At 51.4% G+C, this 23,915-nt stretch overlaps 3 protein-coding genes across 5 annotated transcripts; 1 reads left to right on the plus strand and 2 right to left on the minus strand.

Moving 5' to 3' along the window:
* The first annotated feature begins 1,295 nt into the window (after positions 1-1,295).
* Positions 1,296-6,257, plus strand: dgke (diacylglycerol kinase, epsilon). 3 transcript variants are annotated; one of them, XM_042342545.1, is made up of 10 exons: positions 1,296-2,127; positions 2,302-2,421; positions 2,769-2,912; positions 3,360-3,517; positions 3,628-3,667; positions 4,016-4,129; positions 4,729-4,800; positions 5,022-5,149; positions 5,354-5,495; positions 5,725-6,257. In XM_042342545.1, the coding sequence occupies exons 1-10, from the start codon at positions 1,537-1,539 to the stop codon at positions 5,890-5,892; spliced, it is 1,677 nt and encodes a 558-aa protein (XP_042198479.1). In that variant the 5' UTR covers positions 1,296-1,536; the 3' UTR covers positions 5,893-6,257. The 3 variants fall into 3 exon arrangements, with proteins under 3 accessions (XP_042198479.1, XP_042198480.1, XP_042198481.1); XM_042342546.1 differs by having other exon boundaries at positions 5,354-5,465; XM_042342547.1 differs by lacking the exon at positions 5,354-5,495 and having other exon boundaries at positions 5,725-5,793.
* Positions 6,258-7,129: 872 nt separating this feature from the next.
* On the minus strand, positions 7,130-13,097 carry trim25 (tripartite motif containing 25). Its single transcript, XM_007911628.2, has 8 exons — positions 12,484-13,097; positions 11,376-11,471; positions 10,012-10,245; positions 9,628-9,796; positions 9,421-9,540; positions 9,259-9,321; positions 8,897-9,004; positions 7,130-8,786 (listed from the first exon to the last, which is right to left on the minus strand). The coding sequence occupies exons 1-8, from the start codon at positions 13,081-13,083 to the stop codon at positions 8,224-8,226; spliced, it is 1,953 nt and encodes a 650-aa protein (XP_007909819.2). The 5' UTR covers positions 13,084-13,097; the 3' UTR covers positions 7,130-8,223.
* A 3,473-nt stretch (positions 13,098-16,570) lies between these two features.
* scpep1 (serine carboxypeptidase 1) lies at positions 16,571-23,660 on the minus strand (the record flags this gene model as incomplete). The annotated part of the gene is given in 12 exon segments (NM_001292897.1): positions 16,571-16,856; positions 17,160-17,323; positions 17,700-17,837; positions 18,306-18,419; positions 18,652-18,745; positions 19,866-19,994; positions 20,148-20,185; positions 21,100-21,172; positions 21,812-21,886; positions 22,221-22,376; positions 22,526-22,615; positions 23,515-23,660. Coding segments are annotated over 12 exon segments (1,280 nt in total), but the record flags the coding sequence as incomplete, so codon positions are not given.
* Positions 23,661-23,915: the final 255 nt, after the last annotated feature.

The raw sequence follows: 23,915 nt of genomic DNA on the forward strand, positions 1-23,915 counted from the left end.
ATGGGTTACAGACACAGTAACGCTCCCTCTACACTGTGCGTCCACACTCCCAGGTCAGGGTTAGAGACACAGTAAAGCTCCTCTACACTGTGTGTACACACTCCCAGGTCAGGGTTAGAGACACAGTAAAGCTCCTCTACACTGTGTGTACACACTCCCATTGAGGAATGAGGGTTGTGATGCTCATATTCACTGTCAGGCTCACACTCACACTCACAACTGCGTATTTGGAACAGTCCAAACGGGGTGGGAGTTGGGAGGGGCGGTTCGAGATAGAGGGTGAAGTGAGGGAATATAATAATAATAATCCTGGCATTTGATACAGCACCTTATAATGTTGTTGAAAAATCTCAAAGCGCTTCACAGAATATACTATAAAGTGTAGTGACTGTGTAATTTGTGGGTGAAAAGCGGCCGCCCATTGCGCACAGCATTTGTTTGGCAAAGTGAGGTGAGGGCTGTTATTGCCGGCAATGGGCTGAGGTGATACAGTAACAATATAGATGCCGCTGAGCTGACCTGATCTGACCTGATCTGAGCTGATCTGATCTGACCTGATCTGAGCTGATCTGACCTGATCTGATCTGACCTGACCTGATCTGATCTGACCTGATCTGAGCTGACCTGACCTGACCTGACCTGATCTGATCTGACCTGACCTGATCTGATCTGACCTGATCTGAGCTGACCTGACCTGAGCTGATCTGACCTGAGCTGATCTGACCTGAGCTGATCTGACCTGACCTGATCTGACCTGATCTGAGCTGACCTGACCTGAGCTGATCTGACCTGAGCTGATCTGACCTGAGCTGACCTGATCTGACCTGATCTGAGCTGACCTGACCTGAGCTGATCTGACCTGAGCTGATCTGACCTGAGCTGATCTGATCTGACCTGATCTGACCTGAGCTGATCTGACCTGACCTGATCTGACCTGATCTGACCTGATCTGAGCTGACCTGAGCTGACCTGACCTGAGCTGATCTGACCTGAGCTGATCTGACCTGAGCTGATCTGACCTGAGCTGATCTGACCTGAGCTGATCTGACCTGAGCTGATCTGACCTGAGCTGATCTGACCTGAGCTGATCTGACCTGAGCTGATCAGCGGTATCCGGAGGGGGTTTCAGGTCCATGACCTTCGCACACTTTTCTCTCTCCACAGACACTGCCCTGAGCAGCCACTTCCGTCTCCTAGCAACCATGGTCGTGACGTCAGGCGCCGGGTAAGGGGCGGGACCGCCGGCCTCCGTCACTGCAGCGTCATCCCAACTTCCTGTCTGTCTGTCTCTGCTTCCGCTCCTCTTCCTGCAGCGACTTTCCACCCGCAGCGCGGCCCTGCCCGGGGGATGGACAACCAGCGGGAGCTGCCTGCGGCCTCGGCCTCGGCCGGTACCCACCGCCCGGGATCCCGGCATTGAACCCCCAGGGGCCCGGCACTCACAGCCCGGGGCCAGTACCCCCCCCCCAGCATGAACGCCGCCTCCTCAAGTTGCAGCCCCCGCCAGGCGGAGCCCTGTGTGCGCTGGGCAGTGTGATGGCCGGCGAGCCTGGGCCGGACTGGCTGTGGCTGTGGCCGGGGTGCGGCCTGGTGCTGTGGACGCTGGTGGCGGTGCTGGTGCCGGTGTTGCTGAGCTGGTGGGGCAGCGCGCGGCGGGCACAGCGCTGGGCACAGCTGCGGGACAGCGCGCGGGGCAGCAGGCACAGCTGGCACTGCACAGACCTGTTCAGCAAACCCACCTACTGCTGCCTGTGCGGCCTGCCCGCCCTGCAGGGCGCCAGCTGCCTGTGCTGCGGCGTGTGTGTGGACGACACTTGCCTGTCCCAGGCCGACAGGCAGCTCAAATGTAAGGAGGTGGCGCTGGTGCCGCGCCCGGACGGCAGCCTGAACCATCACTGGGTGCGCGGCAACGTGCCGCTGCTCAGCCTGTGCGCCGTGTGCCGCCTGCAGTGCGGGACCCAGCCGCGCCTGTGTGACCTGCGCTGCGCCTGGTGCCAGCAGGTGGCGCACGATGACTGCGTGGCGGCGCTGCCCTCGCGCTGTGACCTGGGCCACTTTCGCCGGGTCATCGTCCCACCGCAATACCTCTACCTGGTCAGCAGGGGGCGCGCAGCCGCCTCCCCACAGGTCAGTGCTGCCACACTCACTAACACACTGCTCACCCACTGCTCACACTCACCCGGGTTATAACTCCTTACACACTCACTCACACTGACCCTCATTCACACGCACACACACTCACGCTGTAACTCCTCGCACACTCTGACACGTATCTGCCACCCTCTGTGTGTCCTGTTGCAGCTCACAGCCATGTGCCCAGAGCACTGGACTCCGGTCCTCATCCTGGCCAACAGCCGGAGCGGCAACAACATGGGGGAAGGTCTGCTCGGGGAGTTCCGAATGCTCCTCAACCCCATACAGGTAACTCGCCTGCACCTCCCGCACCATTCCCAGAATAGGCGGCACACACTGTGATTGTTGAATACACGTGTGTTTGTGTGTATGCACATATGTATTTGTGTGTCTGTATGTGCAAACACGCGCGTCTATGTGTATGTTTTTGGGAGTCAGCCGGGTGTCATGACATATGGAAGCCTATCACCATGCTTACGTTGTGCATGTGTGTTGCGTTTGTGGGTGTATGTGGTGGGTGGTGTGAGTATTTTAGATGGATATTTTGCTGCTGGGGGAGAATTACGGATTTTTTTTGCTGACAGGGAAATGCTCAAATCCCAAGACAAGTCTGTTAAATGTTGGCTTCTCCACAGGTTGTGGACCTGAGTGAAGTGCCCCCGGGCAAAGCCCTGCAGCTGTGCCGCCTGCTGCCCCCCCGTTCGGTGCAGGTACTGGTGTGCGGAGGCGACGGCACCGTGGGTTGGGTCCTCAATGCCATTGATGATATGAAGATGAAGGTGAGTAGCACGAGCCGCTTTGAGCTCAGTGACTGACCCTGTAGTGTAATGATTTCCTTACACCACACGCCTGTTTACCCAGCAGTAAGTAGGAACTTCGGTGACAGTCAATCAACTGGGGGATCTCTTTCTGGAGGTAATAATCCTCCAAAAGATATATATAAAAAAATATATTTGGTCACTCAATCCATGACACTCCTGTGTGCAATTGGCTGCCATGTTCTGCCCAGAAAATGTACGGTTACTCCACTTTACAGTGCAGATGTAAAACGCTTTGAGATATCTTGAAGATGTGATAAGGCGCTGTATCAAATACAAGGATTATTATGGCTGGTGGGGGTGGTGGGTGGAGGTTAGTTGCAGGGACTGTTTATTAATGACCGCTGTGGCGGGTGAAGAAGGTGCTGATTGTCCAGGGTTAATGTGGTGGTGTTGTGCCTGGTGCAGGGTGAGGAGGAGCTGGTACCACACGTCGCCATTCTGCCCCTCGGCACCGGCAACGACCTGTCGCAGACGCTGGGCTGGGGAGGGGGCTACGCTGGCGATCTTTCGGTGCAGGACATTCTCCGTCAGGTTCTACAGGGACACAGCGTCTGGCTGGACCGGTGAGCACTGGGGTGGGGGGGAGGGCTTGGAGAAGTGAGATGTTGGCTTGGTGTGGTGGGGTGTGCGGTCGGCGGGTTGTGGTAATTGTATTTGTCATTGTCTTCCATAGATGGAAGGTGCGAGTGACCAAGGGCTTTTATAGAGCAACGGTAAGTGCGGGGGGTATCCGTGTGTGTGTGTGTGGGAGGGAGGGTTCGTGTGTGTGGGGGGTTCGTGTGTGTGTGTGGGGGGGATTGTGTGTGTTGGGGGGATCCGCGCGTGTGTGTGGGGGGATCCGCGTGTGTGGGGAGGGTCGCGCGTGCATGTGTGTGTGGGGGGGGGAGCGCACGTGCATGTGGAGGATCCAGGGGTGGGGGTTGTGGATGTGGTCGCGTGTGCAGGAGGTGAGCATATGCGCAAGCGCAGGGGTGTTGGTGGGGCCCTGCCTGTGTGCGTGGGCGTTGGGGGTGCTGCGTGTGCCTGTGGGGGTGGGGGGCTCACTCTCTGGTTTCTGGCAGGTTTTATCAATGAACAATTATTTCTCGATCGGGCCGGATGCTCTGATGGCGCTGAACTTCCACCAGCAGCGACAGCGGAGCCCCTCCCTCTTCTCCAGCCGCCTCGTCAACAAGGTGGGTTTCCTTTGACGACCACCTGTGGCACAGCCTGCCTCACGCGCACAGCTCCAGGCCCCACCGCCTGCCCCAACCCTACCCCATGCCGTGCCTCCATGGCCCGTGCCCCCCCGGCTACCATGCCCCGCCCTCAGCCTCCCATGTGGAGTCCTGTAGCTCAGTGGTTAGAGCACTCACATTGCAAGTGAGAGACCTGAGTTCAATCCCCGGGGGGTCAGGGCCAAACCTTGGGCAAGTTTCCTTACTCCACACAGAGCCTAATAATAATCCCTCCAAAACAAAACAATAATAAATTGGTCATTTTCAATCCACGACTGTTTGTGGGACATTGCTGTGCGCAATTGGCTGCCGCGTTCGCCCACAAATATACAGTCAATTCACTTTGCAGTGTGTTCTGTGAAGCGCTTTGGGGCGTCCTCCCGACGTGAAAAGCGCTATATCAAATGCAAGGATTATTATTATTATTATTATGCCCCCTCCGACCCCAGCCCCTCTCTCTTTCAATCTCTCACTCTCACATGTACTCTCTCTCCCACAAATATTCGCACACACTCTCTTTCAGTCTCACAGTCTCTGTTTCTCGCTCCCTCTCACAGGCTGTTTACTTCTTCTACGGGACCAAAGACTGTCTTGTGCAAGCCTGCAAGGACCTGGACCAGAAAATTGAGGTCAGATCCTCTCCCCAAACCCCCCTACCTATGTCCTCCACCCCTACCTGTGTATGACCCCAGGGCGAGGGGCCGCGTAACCCCAAAGCGGGAGGGGCTATGTAACCTTGAGGGAGGAGGCTGGGTGACCCATGGGAGGAAGGCCTGTGTATCCCCCAGGGTGGCTGTATGTTGTCTCTGTGCTGACGCTGGTTGCTGAGCCGCTGTGACTGTCTGTGCAGTTGGAGCTGGACGGGGAGCGGGTGCAGCTGCCGAGGCTGGAGGGCATCATCATCCTGAACATCAGCTACTGGGGTGGCGGCTGCCGTCTGTGGGAGGGGATGGGCGACGAGCCGTACCCACAGGCCAGGTGGGTGCGGGCAGCGGGGTTGAGGGGCGGGACAGTAGGGGAAGGAGCGGGGAAGTAGAGGGTGAGTGGTGGGGGTGGGACAGTAGAGGCGTTGTGGATCAGGATAGGGCTGGGCAGAGGGTGAGGCGTGGGGCAGTAGGGGGTGAAGCGTGGGGCAGTAGGGGATTGGACTGTGTGACTGACTAAAAGCCTGCTCTTGTGTAGCTGTGATGACGGGCTGCTGGAGGTTGTGGGTGTTTACGGCTCGTTTCACTGCGCTCAGATTCAGGTGAAGTTGGCGAACCCGGTGCGGCTGGGCCAGGCTCACACTGTCAGAGTGAGTAACCACGCGTGTCGATATGTGTCGGTATGTGTCAGTGCATGTCGCGTTTGGACTGTGTGGAGGGCAGGGTGGTGGGGTTTGGGGTTGTGGGGGAGAGTATTTGGGTTGTGTGGGGGGCTGTGAAGGTTAGAGGCCGGGGTGTTGGGGCTGCGAGGGGAGGGGGAGTGGGGTTTGGGGCTGTGTGGAGGCAGGGGATTGGGTGGGGCTTTGGGGGGTGTCTGACCACTGACGTTTACCCTGTCTTTGTCCACAGCTGGTGCTGAGAAGTGGGTCGATGCCGATGCAGGTGGATGGGGAGCCCTGGGCGCAGGGACCCTGCACCATTGTGATTACACACAAAACGCAGGCCCTGATGGTTGCTCATGCGGGTGAGCACTCGGATGAGGAGGATTCAAGTCATTCTGAGACCGAGATGGAGTGACTGACGGCAGCCGTGCAGGGGGAGGGGAAGCAGCTGAGGTCGGGGCTGAGTGGCTGGTGGATACCCTGAATCAGTGTAGAACATGTGCTTGGGTGTGTGGGGGGGGTGAGGCCCAACGACTAGGTAGCAGCACAACAGGACCTGGGGTCTCGTTCCCCCCCACACCACCCCGCGGAGGTCCAGTGTTTGGAGGGCTTCTACACCAGCCCCGATCCCTCTGCCCAATGTCAGACTTTAGAACTCTAGTGTCTGATCTCAGCCGAGTGGAGGTTTTTGTGGACGAGATGTTGTGAGTTTGGTTCCTGCCCTGAGACTGAGCGCTCGCTAATATTTCATTTTTTTTAAAAAAGTTTATTTAAGAGTCATGTGATGTACTGAACATATGTGTTGTCACTGTGGGGGGAGGGGAGGGGATGGTGTGTTGTCACTGTGGGGGAGGGGATGGTGTGTTGTCACTGTGGGGGGAGGGGAGGGGATGGTGTGTTGTCACTGGGGGGAGGGGAGGGGATGGTGTGTTGTCACTGTGGGGGGAGGGGAGGGGATGGTGTGTTGTCACTGGGGGGAGGGGATGGTGTGTTGTCACTGGGGGGAGGGGAGGGGATGGTGTGTTGTCACTGTGGGGGGTTGGGGGGGCTGGTGTGTTGTCCCCCGGTGTCAGTGAGGTCTGATGCTCTGTTGCTGAGCTCAGCTCCTCTGCCTTCCCCGCACTGGTAGTTGTGTGTGTGTTTGTCCCCCTCACGCTCGGCCCACTTCAAGTCCACAATGTGCTTCACTGAGGCTGAGGCGAGGAGAGACCATCACATTCCAGACTGACGCCTGACATCTCTCACAAGTGATATCGCTGGAGAGACGTGTGTCTGATACACCCGGTGACCACCGCCCTCCCCTCCCCCCCTGACTGTATGTGCGCTATGGGACCTATTGTTCAGAGTGTATATTCCAGAATACTGTACAAATAGAGATAGGATATTTCACGCACTGAAATGCAAGGTATTTTGTGAGTTAAACACTGAAATACAGTCGGAAAACTGTCTGACCCAGTTTTCATCCTATCAGTGTGTCAGTGTCTCTCTCTGCACATCTCCAGGAATCTGTATTACTGAAACTTTCGGTGGGGGGTGGGTGGGGGTTGCAGTGCACGGCAGCAAGTCTGTTGTGAACTCTGACACACATTGTTTATGTAGTGGTGTCCAGACAGGTGTTTTCTGTATCTCATATTACACTTGGGAGACAGGAGCTGGGCCATTTAATCAACTGTTTATTGAGCAGAGATAGATTTACAGAGAGGCAAACACAAGAGCTTGAAGTGAAACACTCAGCTCACACCACCTGAGAATTGCAACAAAAAGCTTTCCATTCAACACAGCATTTTTATCACAAACATCTCAGAAAGCTTTCTGGATAATTTTTTTTGGTCAACTGGTGTCCCGTCGCTCGACATGCAGAAACCCATCACCTGCTTAAGAGTCTCCAAACCAAATTGAGAATTCCATGCATCCCCCTACACATGGAAATCCCAGAGATAATTGTAATGGGATGTTCACTCTCTCCCTGGAGGGATGCATCCTCACCTTACTCCGGAACGTTTTCGGCGCAGGTTGGCAAGAGCCAAGCCTTGGGGGGGAACGCAGAGTGTGCGTTGGGATAACTGTTGGGAGTCTAACCAGCTAAAACCACCGAGCTTTGGCCATTGATATTGCTGTCTGGCAAGTTTTCCCACTGCTTGTCCAGCTAGGTCCGCCCTACCCATTAGGGCTTTGGAGGCAGGGTTAATAGGAGCTGAGGGGGATGACTCGCTGCCCCCAGTGACTGGTCTGCCCTTACAGGTCCTGCTGACAAGCCAGGCTGGTCTATGCTGTCATCAGCAGTGCCCTAGATTATTGCAGACCCACCTGGCTCAGGAACCGGACTAGAGACCGACATAGAGGGCTGGCTTGATTCTGAAATTCCGTTAATGGGTATGTCACCTTGGGGCCAGTTCAGCTCCAAGAACACCCTCTTACCTCCCCCAGTAGGTAATAATCCTTACATTTGGTATAAAGCCTTTCAAGCTTTGTCCCAAAGTGCTTCACAGGTTATATTGTAATGTACAGTGACTGTATTTTGTGCCAATTAGTGTCACTTACTGAAAACTTCACTTCAAAAATTGAGAGACAGGTTTTTGTGGAGCAAAGTCATTAAAGGGAATAGAGAATTGGCAGGGAAGGGGGATCATCAATTTAATTGATGGAACAGGCTTGATAGGCAAAATGTCTCCTCCAGTTACTAAACTCAAATGATTATATTTATAATATTCCTTGATTAGTGTCTCAAAGTGTTTGTGACAGTTTTCTATGAAGTGTTGTGGCTGTGCAGCAGTGGGGTCTGTGCACGTGGCCCCAGCATGAGTGTTGTGTTGTTGGAAAACACCCAGAAGGCAGGGAAGAGCTCCTGGCCCAGGAGCACAGGGAAGCGGTGGAGGAACACCATCCGGTCAGCCACGGAGTAGAAGGTCAGTGACCCCCCATCCAGGTCCAGGTACAGACCGATCACCAGGGGCTGAGGAGGCTTAAGCACGGTCTCCCGCTCGTTATGCCAGACGCACAGCTTCGATCCCCATGCCTCCAAACACCAGGACACCTGGTTCCTGCCTAGCCGGCTCTGTGCTCCGTTCCGCTCAATATCCCTGCGGGAGATGCCGACACTCCAGAAGCTTTGCCCATTATTGCTCACCTCCCAGTAATACCGGCCACTCACCATCCCCTGGAACCCCAGCACCTGGGAGCTGTGGGTAAAGCGCTCAGGGATGTCCGGGTAGGGCTGAGGCTGTTCGGCCACAGACAGCCGAGTGTAGTGATCGCTCAGTACAAGCCGCTTGTGGGCAGTGCGATGGTTGAAGGTCACTTTGAAGATGTCTGCAGAGAAGAGGAAGTCGGTCAGCATTGGAGGTGCGACATGATCCTCAAGGAACGGTGACCCTCACAAACCACACAAGCAGGCACTCGCTCGCTCCACAATTACTCACATTTCAGGAAATCCTCCCTGGTCCTCGGGGAAGCCTTGCTCGAACGTGGTATTTGCTGGCTGGTGTTCACCAATGGTCCACTGCTTGGTTGTGAGTTGCTGCCTTTGCCTTTGAGAGGAGAGACGAGAATCACACTGCTTTAATTGTGACTTTCCATCATCCTCAAAAACATCCGTCAGAAGCATGGAATGCTGACCACTGTGTAAACCCAGCTCAGCAATCACACTCGAACCAACCTGGGGGGGGTGGGGAATGTGGGATTTCCCCACCTGGCAGGCAGGGAATGTGGACCCACTAGGGAGTGGGTACATGTGGGGTTTATCAAAGGGTGAGGCGCAGGCGCACGTGTTGGCATCACTCACCACAGCTCTCTGGTGTAACTCCAATTTGGTCCTGATTGCATGAATTTCTCGGCTTTATTTTCTCTGCATAAAAGGGAGAGGATTAAATGCCTCACAGCTTCATCTATTTGGCCTCCATCCCAAGCCCCCCCCCCACCAAAAGCACTCCTCCCCAACACTCACTAGGTTTGGTTTTATCCTTCGCTGCTTTACTGGGTTGGGCTGGTATTTTCGGTGGAACGTATTCCCTCAGTGGAGCTGATTCTCTGGGGGTGCAAACAGATTCCTCGGGCTCCGAAGATGCTGTAGGAACAGGTGGACATCACAGTGAGTTGGCATCACATTCCAGCAGAAGCAGCGCAAACCGTCCCACCCCACCCTCAGGCTTACCTGCCAGCCGCCTGAGTCTCTTCTCAATCTGTGAGTGTATCTGACCTTTGACCGTCTCTCGCAGGGAGGCCACGGCTTTTCCCAGCAGCTCCAGCCGTTTGCCGTCCAGCACAATCTGCTCTGGTGGCTCACACTGCCCCGGCATAGGCTCGCTCACTCCGCACAGAGCCTGACATCACATTAACACAAGATTTTATTTTATTCCTGCAGCAGTCTTCACATTTGAAATGCAAGTCGTTGTTCACACTTACATTCTTCCAAATTATTCCTTTTTGATTGACATGTGGTGTACACACAGGAGTATTGCCATTGATACAATATACACACCCACACACAAAAGTTACACACGCACACTGCACCTGGCAGTAGTGAATTGTTTTGTACCTTCCAGAAGCCCATGCCTTCAGTGTGTGACAGCACGGCCCCCAACTGCTCTCGGTATTGCTTGAGCTCAGACAGTTGAATGGTCATTTTACCCAGGATGCTGTTGACTTGCTTGTTGGCTAATCTCTCTTCTTCTTCAATCAGCCTGAACGCAGTTTTCTCCTCTTCCTCGATTGCCATTTTCATCTCATTAAATTCCATTGAGAACAACATTTTCTGTTTCACAGCTGATTCCTGGGGGAGGGGGCGAATCCACACTTTAAACTTCAGCACTAATTCAGCTCTGCCCTATCTAGCCTCAACGCCCAGATGGGGAAGGAAGGGTAAGGTGGAAGGATACAGGAAGAGAGTTCCAGAGTTTCGGGTCATAGTGGCTGAAAGCGCAGCCACTGATGGTGGAACTGACAGCATGAGGGACATGCAGGCAGCCTTAGCCAACCGAGTGGAGGCAGCGGGTAGTGGGTTGGGGAGTAAGCCAACTTAGAGAAGTAGGGAGGTGCCAGCGCATGAAGGGATTTGAAAACGAGAGTGAGGATCTTGAAATCAATCTGTTCGGCGATAGAGAGACAGTGGAGCCTGGCAGAACTAGTGTGATGGGTGTACAGAGTTTAGTACGGGTTACTATGCAGGTGACAGAGTTTGGGATCAACTGGATCTTGTGGAACTGGGTAGACTGGCAAAGAGGGCATTTGAAATGTCGAGTCAGGAGGTGACAAACACAAAGACGAGTGTTTCGTCTGTGTCTGGGGTAAGGTACGGTCGGAGGAAGACAATGTGGTGGAGGAAGCCGGTCCTGGTCGGGGACCAGATGTGGGGAAGAAAGCACAGCTGTGGGTTGAAACTGACGTCTAGGTTGTGCACCATTTCATTGAGTCCGAGGGATAGGCTGGGGAGATTGAGGAGTCAGAGCCACAGTACAGAAGATGTTGATGGGAGCCAAGGCGTATGGCTTCCATCTGGCAAGAAGTCTGGACTCATCCAGGCCCTGATGTCTGCCAGACAAGCCAACAGAACATCGGCAGACCTGGAGAGGAGAAGTAGATTTAGATGTCATCCGCATGCATGTGGAAGTTTGTCCAGTGTCTGCGGATGACAACGCCAAAAGGAGCATGTAAATGAGGAAGAGGAGGGGTCCAAGGATGGAGTCCAGGGGTACAACAACAGGCGACTGGGCGGGGGTGGGAGGAGAAACCGTTTGAAAAGACAAAGTGACGGCAGTTTGTCAGGTAGAATTCAAACCAGGCTAGTGCGGTCCTTCTGAGGTGGATGAGGGAGGAGAGGCAGTGGATGAGGGTGGCGTGATCAACTGTATCAAACGTGCGAACCGCCCGCTCAAACTCACCGTGACACCTGTACACACTTACTTTAAGGTGTTCTGTCTGGAAATTCACCCTCTCCATGCTATGCTGTACGCTCATGATCCGATATTCCACATCCCTCTGCTCCTGCTGCAGTTTAGCCTTGGAGAGGATAATATTGAGTTACAAATACTTGTTGCTGACAAAGAGACAGACACAAGGTTCCCCTGAGCAAGGCCTTTGCCCACTGAGAGAATATTTCAAAGGAAGGTCATGCTTGACCAACCTCATTGATTTCTTTGACTAGGTAACAGAAAGAGTAAATAAGGGTAATGCAGCAATAGATATAATATATTTGGAGTCCTGTAGTTCAGTGATTAGAGCTCTTGCCTTCAATGAGAGACCTGGGTTCTAATCCTGGCAGGGTGAAATGCTGGGCAAGTTTTCTTATTCCACACCCCTCCGTTTACCTAGCAGTAAGAAGGAACCCGGTTGTTAGTCAATTTGCAGATCACTTTTCCGGGGATAATGATCCTTAAAAAAAAATAATTCGGTCACTCAATCCACGAGTGTTTGTGGGACACTGTTGTGCACAATTGGCTGCCATGTTTCGCCCACAAATATGCAATTAATTCTCTTTACAGTATATTCTGTGAAGCGGTTTGAGACGCCTCGAACACGTGAAAAGCGCTATATCAAACGCAAGAATTATTATTATTAATTATATTTCCAAAGGCGTTCGATAAGGTACTGCCTAATAGATTAATGAATAAGGTCGGAGCATGTGGTGTCAGGGGAAAAGTAGCAGAATGGATAGCAAGCTGCACCAAGACAGAAAATAGAGAGTAGGGGTAAAGGGTAGCTCCTCAGACTGGCAGAGGGTGGGCCCAGATGTTCCACCAGGACCAGTATTTGGGACCCACTGTTGTTCACGATTTACATTAACAATTTGGACTCAGAGATCAAAAGTACAATTTCAAAATTTGCAGATGACACCAAATTGGAGAATGTAGTTAATACTGAGGGGGGACTGTAAGAAATTAGAAGACATTAATAAACTTGCTGAACGGGCATTTCATTGAAAATTAATTGATCTCCGCGTCCCTCTCTCTCCTTCCCAGTCCACCTTTCCCTGTTTCCCTGTGTAAAGCGCTGGAGACTTCCTCCCTTTTACCTCTTTATCCTTCTTCGTGTCCTCCATGGAGGCGGTGCGGCACAGTTTGTGGGACAGGAGACAGAGGGAACAGATGCACTTGGAATGTTCCTCACAGAAGAACTCCAGGATTTTACTGTGTTCCTCGCACTTCCTCTCCTGCAGGTCCCGGAGCGGCTCCCGCAGCTGATGGCTCTGGAAGGCGGCGCTGTTCTGATGCGGCTCCAGGTGATTGGGGCAGAAGGAGGCCATACAGGTCAGACAGGTGCGGGTCGCCCTGTTGCCCCGCGGAGGGCACGAGTCACACGCCACGTCCCCCGGTTGTTGGAGCTGCTTTTCGGGCGAACATTCGGGGGGGTTTCGGGACCGCAGGAACTCCTCCACCACAGTGCACAGCACATTGTTCTTCTTCAGCTCCGGTTTCGTGGTGAAAGCGGTGCGACATTGGGGGCAAGTGAAGCCGAGCAGGAACTGCCGGTCCCCACACCAGAACTGCTGCAGACAGCTCAGGCAGAAGCTGTGGCCGCACGGCACCGTGACCGGGAACTCGAACACTCCCAGACAGATGGAGCAGGTCAGGTCCTCCTCCAGACCGCACAGAGGGGACACAGACGCCGCCATATTGCCAACAGCACCGAGTGACCGAAACCGAAACTCGGGAAACTGACCCTGAAACTGCAGCGCCGTCACAGGGCGGAGAACCATCGGCATCAACTGAGGGAGAGCGCGAGTCGCCAATGGACGGCCGATCGGACCCGTCCTCAGCACTGACCCTCAGCACTGACCCTCAGCACTGACTGAGGGTCTGATTTGCGGAGTCGCGGAGCTGAGGATCGGTTGGATTCTCAGCAGTGAAACCTCAGACAACTCCTTACTCCACAGCCTCTGACTCAGCACTCAGTAGTTTGTGGATTGGCGATTTCCAGTGGTAATTTTTTAATAATCGATCCAAGACTGTGGCCCTCAAAGTACAGTCAATTCACCGTTACAGTATATTCTGTGAAGCACTTTGAGACGTCTCGAAGACATGATATGGCGCTGTATTAAATTCAAGAATTAACAAAAAAAATATTTGTAAAGCACAAGTTTATAACTGATAATAATAAACGAACACTGGCGGTCACCCCACTATCTGCAGCCGGGCTATCAGACAGTCCATCCTGGAGTCCCTCCGCTTCCTCTCTCTGTGTCCATCCATCTCAAAACGGACCTGTTTGCTTGTACTTTTGTTCATCTGCGATCCCGAGCTCAGCTGCCCATCCACCACCACAAACAACAACAACAAGATTGCATTTATAGCGCGCCTTTCACATTGGGAGGACGCCCCAAGGCGCTGGACAGTTAGGTCGGGACCCGAGCAATGGGGAAATGGTCAGGTGAAGGGAGGGAAGGGAGGGAGCGAGGAGGGGGGAGATGGTCAGGGTGAGGGGAGGGAAGGGAGGGAGCGAGGAGATGGGAGATGGTCAGGGTGAGGGGAGGGAAGGGAGGGAGCGAGGAGGGGGGAGATGGTCAGGGTGAGGGGAGGGAGCGAGGAGGGGGGAGATGGTCAGGGTGAGGGGAGGGAAGGGAGGGAGCGAGGAGGGTGGAGATGGTCAGGGTGAGGGGAGGGAAGGGAGGGAGCGAGGAGGGGGGAGATAGTCAGGGGGAGGGGAGGGAAGGGAGGGGGCGAGGAGGGGGTAGAGAGTCGCGAGGAGAGCTGAAGGCTGAAGGTCAAAGAGAAAGGTCTTGACACCGGCCTTGAAGGAGGAGAGGGAGGAAGTGGCGAAGGCACTGGGGATAGAGTTCCAGAGCCTCGGCCACCGATGGTCGGGCGGTTGGGGCGGGGATGTGGAGCAGACCGGAGCCAGAGGAACGGAGGGTACGGGCAGGTAGGTAGGGGGATAGTAGGTCGGAGAGGTAGGAGGGAGCGAGGCCGGGAATGGCTCTGTAAATGAGGATGAGGATCTTGAATTTGATCCTCTGGGGGATGGGGAGCCGGTGGAGGCGAGCGAGGGTGGGAGTGATGTGATCACGAAGCCTGGTGCGGGACAAAGTACTTTGAGACAATTGGGCAATAATACTAATAATCCTTGCATTTGATATAGTGCTTTTCACGTCGGGAGGACGTCCCAAAGCGCTTCACAGAACACACTGTAAAGTGAATTGACTGTATATTTTGTGGGCGATCGCGGCAGCCAATTGCACACAGCAATGTCCCACAAACAGTCGTGGATTGAAAATGACCAATTTATTATTGTTTTTGGAGGGATTATTATTAGGCTCTGTGTGGAGTAAGGAAACTTGCCCAAGGTTTCGCCCTCTGACGGGGATTGATCCCAGGTGTCTCGTTTGCAAAGCGAGTGCTCTAACCACTGAGCTATAGGACTCCACAGCGAGCAGCAGCCACCCATCTGACTGTGATGTGAGGTGAGGGTGAGATATCTGAGACACAGCACACATCAACTCAGTGTGCCCCAACGAGGAGGGAGAAGGTACAACTGAGATAGTTCTATCTGGTCACTGGCTTTCTGGTTGGAGTGATCTGCAGAACACATCCTTAACCCATTTCCACCGGGAATCAGGGCTATAGGATGCTGCAGAGTATAATTTATTGTCTCTGGGAAGTTATAATAATAATAATCCTTGCATTTGATATAGCGCTTTTCACGTCGGGAGGACGTCCCAAAGCGCTTCACAGAACACACTGTAAAGTGAATTGACTGTATATTTGTGGGCGAACGCGGCAGCCAATTGCGCACAGCAATGTCCCACAAACAGTCGTGGATTGAAAATGACCAATTTATTATTGTTGTTGGTTTTGGAGGGATTATTATTAGGCTCTGTGTGGAGTAAGGAAACTTGCCCAAGGTTTGGCCCTCTGCCTGGAATTGAACTCAGGTCTCTCACTTGCAAAGCGAGTGCTCTAACCACTGAGCTACAGGACTCCACTGTTGCTGCGATACCCATGCCAGCCTCCACAGCAACCAGAGGCAACATTCGCCACCGCAATAAGTGACTGTCTATACGAGTTCCCATCACTAACAGGGAAACCATGGCCAGGAGCGATTTGTCTTACTGCAGGTGAACTCCACAAAATAGCTGATGATTTAAAACAAAACGAGAAAAAAACCTTCAAAATGAAACCCTGTGAAGAGGCCGAGTTCTATCCTTCCGAAGCCTTGTTCTCTTTTTCAACATTAACCCAATTCTGTCTTAAAAACATTTCGGTATAATTCTGCTGAATGCACTATTCTGGGGAGGGCATTCCAATATTCCACTAATAAACCTGGACTTTCCAATAATCTCTCTCCAGTTAGTGACTTGCTAGCCTAACGTTACTTAACTGAACAAAACCTTTCAGCATTTTGTAATGACATTCCATGAGCAACAACAACTTACATTTGTAAAGCGTTTTTTGGGTCGGGAGGATGTCCCAAGGAGCTGGGGATTTGGACCCTAACGGGGTTGGAATCAGTGGGGTGGTGGACAGGGAGGGTAAGCGCCGAAAATGTGGAGGAATGAGGATCTTGAAACATGCCTTGAAGGAGGCAAGGGAGGGAGTGAGGCTAAGAGACTAAGGGGTGCAGGCAGAAGGACCAATTGCTGATGGTGAGATAGATCAAATGGAGGACGTGCAGCAGGCTGCTGAGTGGACAAGTTGATACGGGGTTAGTAGGGCACAGAGGTAAGGAACAAGGCCGTAGAGGGCCTTGAAAGAGAGGATGAAGATTTTGAACTCTATCCTTTGGGGGATGGGGAGCCAGTGGCACCAGGTGAGGGTGGGGATGGGGTCACGGAGCCTGGTTCAGGAGGGGACACGAGCTGAGGAGTTCTGGATGATCTGCAGCTTGTGGAAGGAAGAGTTAGGAAGGCTGACAAGCAGGGAGTTGGCGTAGTCGAGCCTAGATGTAATAAATGCCTGGATGAGGATTTCGGTGCCCTGAGGAGTGAGGCAACGGCGGAGGCGGGTGATGTTGCAGAAGTGGGGGAAAGCAGAGCAAGTCATGGCACGAATGTGGAGTGGAAAGGACAGTTAAGGGTCAATGAGGTGGACTACATCCACGGAAGCACACTCCACTTCACTGGAGTGAACAGTTTATTATGCTGCCCACAGAAAATCACAAGTTATCTTAAAATAGTTTTTATTAGCATTAAATCCAGTTCCATCAAAGAACCTCAGGAAGTTAAGAGTATGAATTGCCATAGGGGTACATTACTACAGTTCCCAATAATTAACTTGGATTACAAGTATAATCCCATTCCCAATGTAAAATTCTGCACAATGCATTAATTTGTCATCCCACAAATCTTGGCTGTTCCAATGACCGTCCATCCCTACTGGTTGGAACATGCTACTCCTGTCTGGTTATCATTCGTAGCATCTTCAGCGCCATCTCTCCCTGGTCGGACGGAACCTGAAGCAGATCAGAGGGAGCAAGAGGTTGGTTTCCCATTTATTAAAGCCAGTCTCCCTCTTGCTGCCTTTCCCCATTACGTTCACATGCAAAATACACAATCACTACATTTTACAGTAAATCCTGTGAAGTGCTTTGAATGTCCTCCTGCTGTGAAAGGCACTGTATCGAATGCAGAGTCCAATGCAGGTGTGTCACACACTGTATTCCCATCAGAGACTCAGAATTAGAGCTTCCCCTCGCCAAAGTCACACATGGGCCCTTACCACATGCCTTGCCTCCATAACAAAAGCAGAGCCTTACCATGTGCCCTGCCTTGATGACCCAGTAGAATGAGAAGTTGTTTTGCTGTTTGAAGAAGGCAGCTGCCTCATCAGGTTTCGATGGGATGTATAATGGCTTCCAGTGGCCACTCAGGAAGGAGGACAGGCCTGGCCACTTCAGCTTCTTCACCCAAGCCTCTTGCCCTGCAACAAACAGGAGATTGCAGTAACTGAGCTCACCGCACTGAACCATTCAATCACAAGTAAAGTTGCCAGGACAGCACAAGGAAAGGCCGCTACAGCCCCACCTGCTCTACCAGGTCACTGACTGTCTATAGTTTCCTCTTCCTCCAACTCACCATTCCCAGAAGCTCAAAACGGTAAAACTCCCGCACCACTTCCCTCATTTTTCCCATCATTACCGCTTCCTGCTTTTAAGCCGTAGCTTGGTGGCACCAAACTGCCATTATCTTCATTGATCTAATCCTCTAAATACCAGCATTATGGTGTGTAGGCTCCAACATGAATGCCATGTAACCAAAGGAGGAGACCCCCTGAAGCAGTGCTGGAGATTGCTTACCTACAGTGTCCACAATCAGATCCAGCTGTCCATTAAAGACGGAGACATTTACATTAGCAGCCAGCAGCTTATCCACAATATCGATTACTGGCTTCATGAAGTCCTCCTCCATATTGTTAAAGACGGCATTGGACTGTCCTAAGGGAAGGAGTGAGAGTGACTGAGATACACACCACAGATCCCTATAGAAACCTATAAGATCATCAAAGGGCATGATAGAGTAGATAGTGGGAGATTGTTTCCCCGGTTGGAGAAACTAAAACCAGGGGTCACAACCTTAAAATCAGAGGCAGCCCTTTCGCACTGAGTCGAAGAACTTCTTCACTCTAAAGGGCAGTGAATGTATGGAACTCACTACCCCAAAGGGCTGTTGACGCTCAGTCCTTGAACATATTCAAGATAGATTTCTTATTGCAAAAGGGATTAAGGGATATTGGGATAAGGCAGGGTCAGGTTATTAGCTGGAGTTAGATTAGAAGATCAGCCATGATTGAATGGCGGGGCAGAGGCTAGAAGGGCCGAATGGCCTACTCCTGCTCCTACATGTTATGTCACATTCAGTAATAAACAGATTGGGAGTCGAGCCACCAAATAACATGCACTGACCTCCCCAACGGACAAAGCTGGGGATGATCTTCAACTTGTCTCTTATAGGTCCATTCATCAGAACATCCAGGCTCGTCTTCTGCAGACGTCTGACATGGTTACTGTACAGGTTAACTGCAGGGCGAGAAGACGTGACATTAGACACACAGATCCTTGAGCCTAACAATTGTAAAGACAAACAGAATTAGGCACTGTCTTATGGCAGCCCTCAGTCAGAGGAAGCAGAGACTGGGATTCAAAGCAGAGAATAAAATTGCTTCACGTCCGCTGCCACCTTCTAGTGATGGTACCCATCAGATGTCTGCACTCAAACTCATGTTGCATGTGCACGTTACACATCACTGACCTAAATAGTGATTCTTCATGGGAACGGCCATCTCTACCACAGCATCGGCCGGCTCCTTGGTCATTATATTGTAGAAGTTCACTCCGTCTGTGTTCTGGAACACAATGCAGGGTGTAGTGAGAAATGCAAAGTGATGCAAATTTGAGAGGAAGAATGAGGAGAGGCAATATACGCTGATGGGACAATCTTACAGAGGGTGAAGGGACAGAGAGACCTGGGGGTCAGATAGTAAATGTTTGAAGGTGGCCGGACAGGCAGATAGAGCTGTTAAAAAAGCATCCGGGATACTAGGCTTTATAAATAGGGCATAGAATACACAAGTCAGGAAGTTATGATGAACCTTTATATAAAACACTGGTTAGACCTCATCTAGAGAATGTGTTCAGTTCTGGGCCCCACACTTTATGAAGGATGTCGAGGCATTGGAGAAGGTGCAATGGAGATTGACCAGGATGGTACCAGGAATGAGTGACTTCAGTTATCAGGGAGGCGAGAGAAGCTCGGATTATTCTCGTTGGAGCAGAGAAGGTTAAGAGGAAACTTAATAGAAGTTTTCAAAATTATGAGGGGATTCGATAGGGTGAACAAGGAGAAACTATTTCCACTGGAGGGTGGGTCAGTAACCTGAGGACACCGATTTAAAATAGTTGTTAAAAGCAACAGAGGGGAGATGAGGAGAAATGGTTTCACAGTGAGTTGTTGGGATCTGGAATGCACTGCCTGAAAGGGTAATGGAAGCCGATTCAATAACTTTTGAGAGAGAAGATAATTGTTTGGGGAGGACAAGTTTGCAGGGCTATGGGGAGAGCGCGGGGAAGTGGGGTTGATTTGGAAGTGCCCACAGACACACTGGGCCAAATGCCCTCCTTCTATGCTGTATGAATGATTCTATCATGGGCATTCTATCAACATAACCAGCTCAAGGTATTCCAGCAGTCCACTTAACCCTCAGCCACGGCAAAAAAGGCAATGGAGCCTACCTTTCTTTTCCCTCTTCCCCACGTACCACATTGCTACAACTAGTCCCTTCACAGCATGATGGAATTCAATAGATTCTCTGGTTCTATGCAAACCACACAAGCAGCTACTACCTCAGTTCTGATCACAGGAACCTCGTCAAAACAACCAGAGAGTGGTGTAAGACATAGACATCTCTGGGTAAACTAGTTGCCAATCATCCCCAAACTAAGATTCTGAGCATCACATAGACCAACCCTCAGAATAGCAAACTCAGTGGCCCCCCACAGGTCAGTGGCTTGTTTGTAGTTCCCAGCCTCAATAGCCTTTTGTACTTGATCTGCGTAGGAATTCACCTCCTCTAGGCCCCGATCGTCAAGCAAAGACTGAAACAAAGCAGACAATTATTTCAAGAAATTTGTATAGCGAGCGTGCGTGTGTGGGGATGGTGGGGGGTGGCTCGTGTGTGTGAGGTGGGGTGGGGAGGGAGGAGGAGTAAAGGAGTGCTTGCAATGCTGTAGGGGGAGTGCAATTATTACCATACTGTAGAGATATGGTCCCCAGGAGAGAACAGAATCTGGGAAAAACAAAATACAAATGCAGTATCAGTGTGCAGGAGAGTAGATGGTGTTCAGAGACACTATCCTGTGTGAAGTTGTGCTATATAAATGCAAGTTACTGTTGTAATAATAATAATCCTTGCATTTGGTAAATATGGCGCCTTATCATGTCTTCCAGACGTCTCAAAGTGCTTCACAGAATATACTGCAAAGTGATTGACTATATATGTGGGTGAAATGTGGCAGACAATTGCAGTGACCCACAATCAGCCATGGATTGAGTGACCAAATTATTATATCTTTTTGAGAAATTATTATCCCGGAAAAGCAATCCGCCAATCGACTAACAACTGTCCAATGTTTTGCCCTGCCGGGAATCAAACCCAGGTCCTCTCACTTGCGAGGCGAGTGCTCTAACCACTAAGCAACAAGACTCCATGTACTGTGATATTTTGCAGCAATGAAACGCAGTCAGTATACTTTAGAGTATTTCCTCTGAGGAGCTTCGATATCCTCCCGGCGTGAAAGGCGCTAATTGGAAGCGAGGAGATTATGAGACTGGGATTCAAGACTACATGCGATTGGTTAAAACCAATACATGGGACCGGGTTACTCACTCTTACTGCACAGTAAGTGTCAGGTTAGCATGCTGACAGGCTGAATGCAGAATTCCTGAGAATTCTGACACCTTAAACAAACTGATGGATACTCACACACTGAACAACATTTGCCCAATGTGAACCAAGCATGAGAATGACCCCTCTTCTCCGCACCCCCCACCCTGCCCCCAACACTAGGAATGAATTGTACACAATATCTTTCAGTAGAAATGCTAGTGCAAGGAAACTGGGAATAAGGACAGCCTGCAGCACTCAATCACATCCCCCCACAATCCCATCCCGACAGGCAGAGCGGATTTACAAAGCCGTACCCAGAGGCGAGATCCAGCTATCTCCCAGAGACACACCCGCAAAACGGCAATGGATTTCATTCCGCTGCACTGCCTGTAGATAAGAAAAGTCACATGATCAGCAATCAATGCTGACTTGCGGGAGATCTCATGAAAAAACACTGAACTACAGACCAGGCAAGTCAAACACTCCATCCAGCTGGCAGAACGCACTGAGAGCAGGGTCAAGAGAAGTTGTGTGGGTATTGACAGATGCTGCAATTACCCCCTCCCCCAATCCACTACCTCACCCTGAATGAGCACTTGGAGGAGGAGTTGACATTGGCCCCAGGATGGGAGAAGGTGGCACCTTCAGGAGGGAAAAGCGTAATGAGTTTATGGAATATTATCCCAGTCAGGGAGGCTGATCTCATGGACATAAGTCTTACCTTCTCTCAACTGAAGGGAGCTGCTCAACCCTGGGAATCAGAGCAAACCTCAGAGTCTAAGAACAGAACCCAGTTGTTTCCTCCCAATCATCCCTCAGCCTCCCTTCCCTGTACACCACCCTCCCCATTCCCTATACACCCCTCCCTCCCATTCCCTATCTCCCCCTCCTTCCCAATCCCTATACACCTCCCCATTCCCTATACACACCCCCACCATTCCCTATGACCCCTCATCCTCCCATTCCCTACCCACAAGCCCCCATCTTGACAAGATGGAACACATCTGAAGTGATCTTAACACTTACCTGAACCAGTGCCAGAGCAATGCCAGCTGCCATTTTACCACCATAAGATTCAGAGAAGATGTAGAAAGGAATGTTCTGTTTGAAACAAAGAGCACTGTAAGTGGTCCTGATCCTGTCCAACTGTTAAGGACTTTTAAATGCTCTAAGACGCTACGTATGAAGGGCACTATATAAATACAAGTTGTTGTACAAGCTTTCAATAGCCCCTTCTCCTGCTGTATGCTTTCTCTCATGATGTATTTATTTACCTGCAAGCTTTTTTTCTACATTCCTTCTCAGCCTTGATTGTTTTCTGATTGCTTTTTACTGCTTGCTATATTCCCCCATTGTTCTCTAAGTTACACCGGGACTGTTTTTACCAGGTGAGCACACCATTGGGAATGATTGGCAGGTGGTGTGGGATGAGTACCTGGAACTCCGGCTTCTTGAGAAAAAACTCCTTCAGCAGAATCATCATGTCCGAGACGACCATATTGAGGTCCTTGGCAAAGGCATTGGCATTGGTGGTGTAACTGTAACCAGTGCCAACTGGGTTATCCACAAAGAGCAGGCTGGCTGCTTCCACCTAGTGAGAGAGAGATCAAGAACACAATCAGTGAGAAATGCGGCACTGCCCAAGGTAGCACCGAGCCAGAAGGCAGAGGTGTCCATCCCTTAGTAAGAGCCACTGGTTACCTGGACCTAAATAAAGTAAGACACTAGAGAATATTTTACCCACGAATATTTCCTCCGATTCAGATTCTTGTCGAGTGGCCCAATCTCTTCAAAGTTCCCATATCCTGTTCCCGAGGCTCCAGGGCCTCCCTGCAATAGAGTAAAATAAAAATTATTAATAACAACAAAAACAAGATTACATTTGTATATTGTCTTTCACGTCGGGAGGACGTCCCAAGGCGTTGGACAGTGCACAGCATTTCAGACCCGAGCTGGGATCAGGGGGGAGGAGGGGAGAGGAAGGGGGATGACCATGGCATGGTCGAAGAGGGTTTTGAGGCGGGACCAGAAGGAGGCTAAGGAGGAGGTGAGACAGAGTGATTGGGGGATGGAGTTCCAGAGGTTGGGGGCAGAGTGGCTGAAAGCTCTCCCGCCAATGGTGGTGTGGGTGGGTCAGGGGACGTGGAGCAGGCCAGAGCCGGCTGAGCGGAGGGAGCGGGCAGGTTGGTAGTGGGTTGTTATTGTTATTGTTATTAGTGGGAGGTCACAGAGATAGAGTGGGGCGAGACCATTGAGCGCTTTGTAGGTGAGGACCAGGATCTTGAACTGGATCCTCTGAAGGATAGGGAGCCAATGGAGTCGGGTGAGAATGGGGGAGATGGGGTCACGGAGTTTGGTGCATTATTGACAATCAGTCAATAATAAATCTTACCTCTGATATAGCGACTTATCAGGACAGCATTAGGGCAGGGAGATTTCCAAATCACAATCTAATTTGAATATATTGTTGGCATTCGCTCTCTGGGCTGACACACAAACAGGGTGATCTTTGCCCCAACTCAGGTCCACAGGAAGTATAGTTAAGCACTTTGGAATGTCCTCATGATGTGAAAGATGCTATATAAATGTAAATTTGTATTGTACTTAGGTGTAGAACAGAGTTGATGGAAGCATCCCTAAGTATATGTGGGGGAGGGGAAGCCAAATTACTGTACCTGGAAGAGAAAACAGTTAGGAGAAGCTTTCAGAACAATCGTTTGGTCACATACCTGCAGCCACATGACCAGAGGCAGCTCAGAGTAGCTGTGAGTTGGAGAGTTTGCATAGTAAAGCCACCAGAACATGCTAGCATCATTGCGCACTGCCACATAGCCCCAGGCTTCCTGACCATTCTGGGTATCTGTAGTCCCTGTGGAACAACAACCAAATTACAAGGCTACCTAAGGCGCTGGGACGAGAGTGTAGTACAATCAGTCATTGTGTACAGCAGGCCACTCCTCCAGTCCAGTACTTCTTCCCCAAGTGGCGAGATCAGACTGACAGTCTCAATCAGTTAGAAACCTACAACTGAAGCGCCAACTCATCTTGGGCGTCACCCACTTGGTTCCGCACTGGACAGACATTTTGCATCAAAACCCTAGGTCATGAGAAATGGCAGGATAGTCACCTG

The sequence above is a fragment of the Callorhinchus milii genome, unplaced genomic scaffold (assembly GCF_018977255.1).
Source record: "Callorhinchus milii isolate IMCB2004 unplaced genomic scaffold, IMCB_Cmil_1.0 Scaffold20, whole genome shotgun sequence".
Lineage (NCBI taxonomy): Eukaryota > Metazoa > Chordata > Chondrichthyes > Chimaeriformes > Callorhinchidae > Callorhinchus > Callorhinchus milii.

What these genes read in the sequence shown, in the direction of transcription:
- dgke (XM_042342545.1), top strand. Translation starts at nt 1,537, where the DNA reads ATGGCCGGCGAGCCTGGGCCGGACTGGCTGTGGCTGTGGCCGGGGTGC. An exon ending in TGCTCCTCAACCCCATACAG is followed by an intron (nt 2,422 to 2,768) that starts GTAACTCGCCTG and finishes GCTTCTCCACAG; the next exon opens with GTTGTGGACCTGAGTGAAGT. An exon ending in CACAGCGTCTGGCTGGACCG is followed by an intron (nt 3,518 to 3,627) that starts GTGAGCACTGGG and finishes TGTCTTCCATAG; the next exon opens with ATGGAAGGTGCGAGTGACCA.
- trim25 (XM_007911628.2), bottom strand. Translation starts at nt 13,083, where the DNA reads ATGGCGGCGTCTGTGTCCCCTCTGTGCGGTCTGGAGGAGGACCTGACC. An exon ending in GAGACTCAGGCGGCTGGCAG is followed by an intron (nt 9,541 to 9,627) that starts GTAAGCCTGAGG and finishes CTGTTCCTACAG; the next exon opens with CATCTTCGGAGCCCGAGGAA. An exon ending in GAAGGATAAAACCAAACCTA is followed by an intron (nt 9,322 to 9,420) that starts GTGAGTGTTGGG and finishes CCTTTTATGCAG; the next exon opens with AGAAAATAAAGCCGAGAAAT.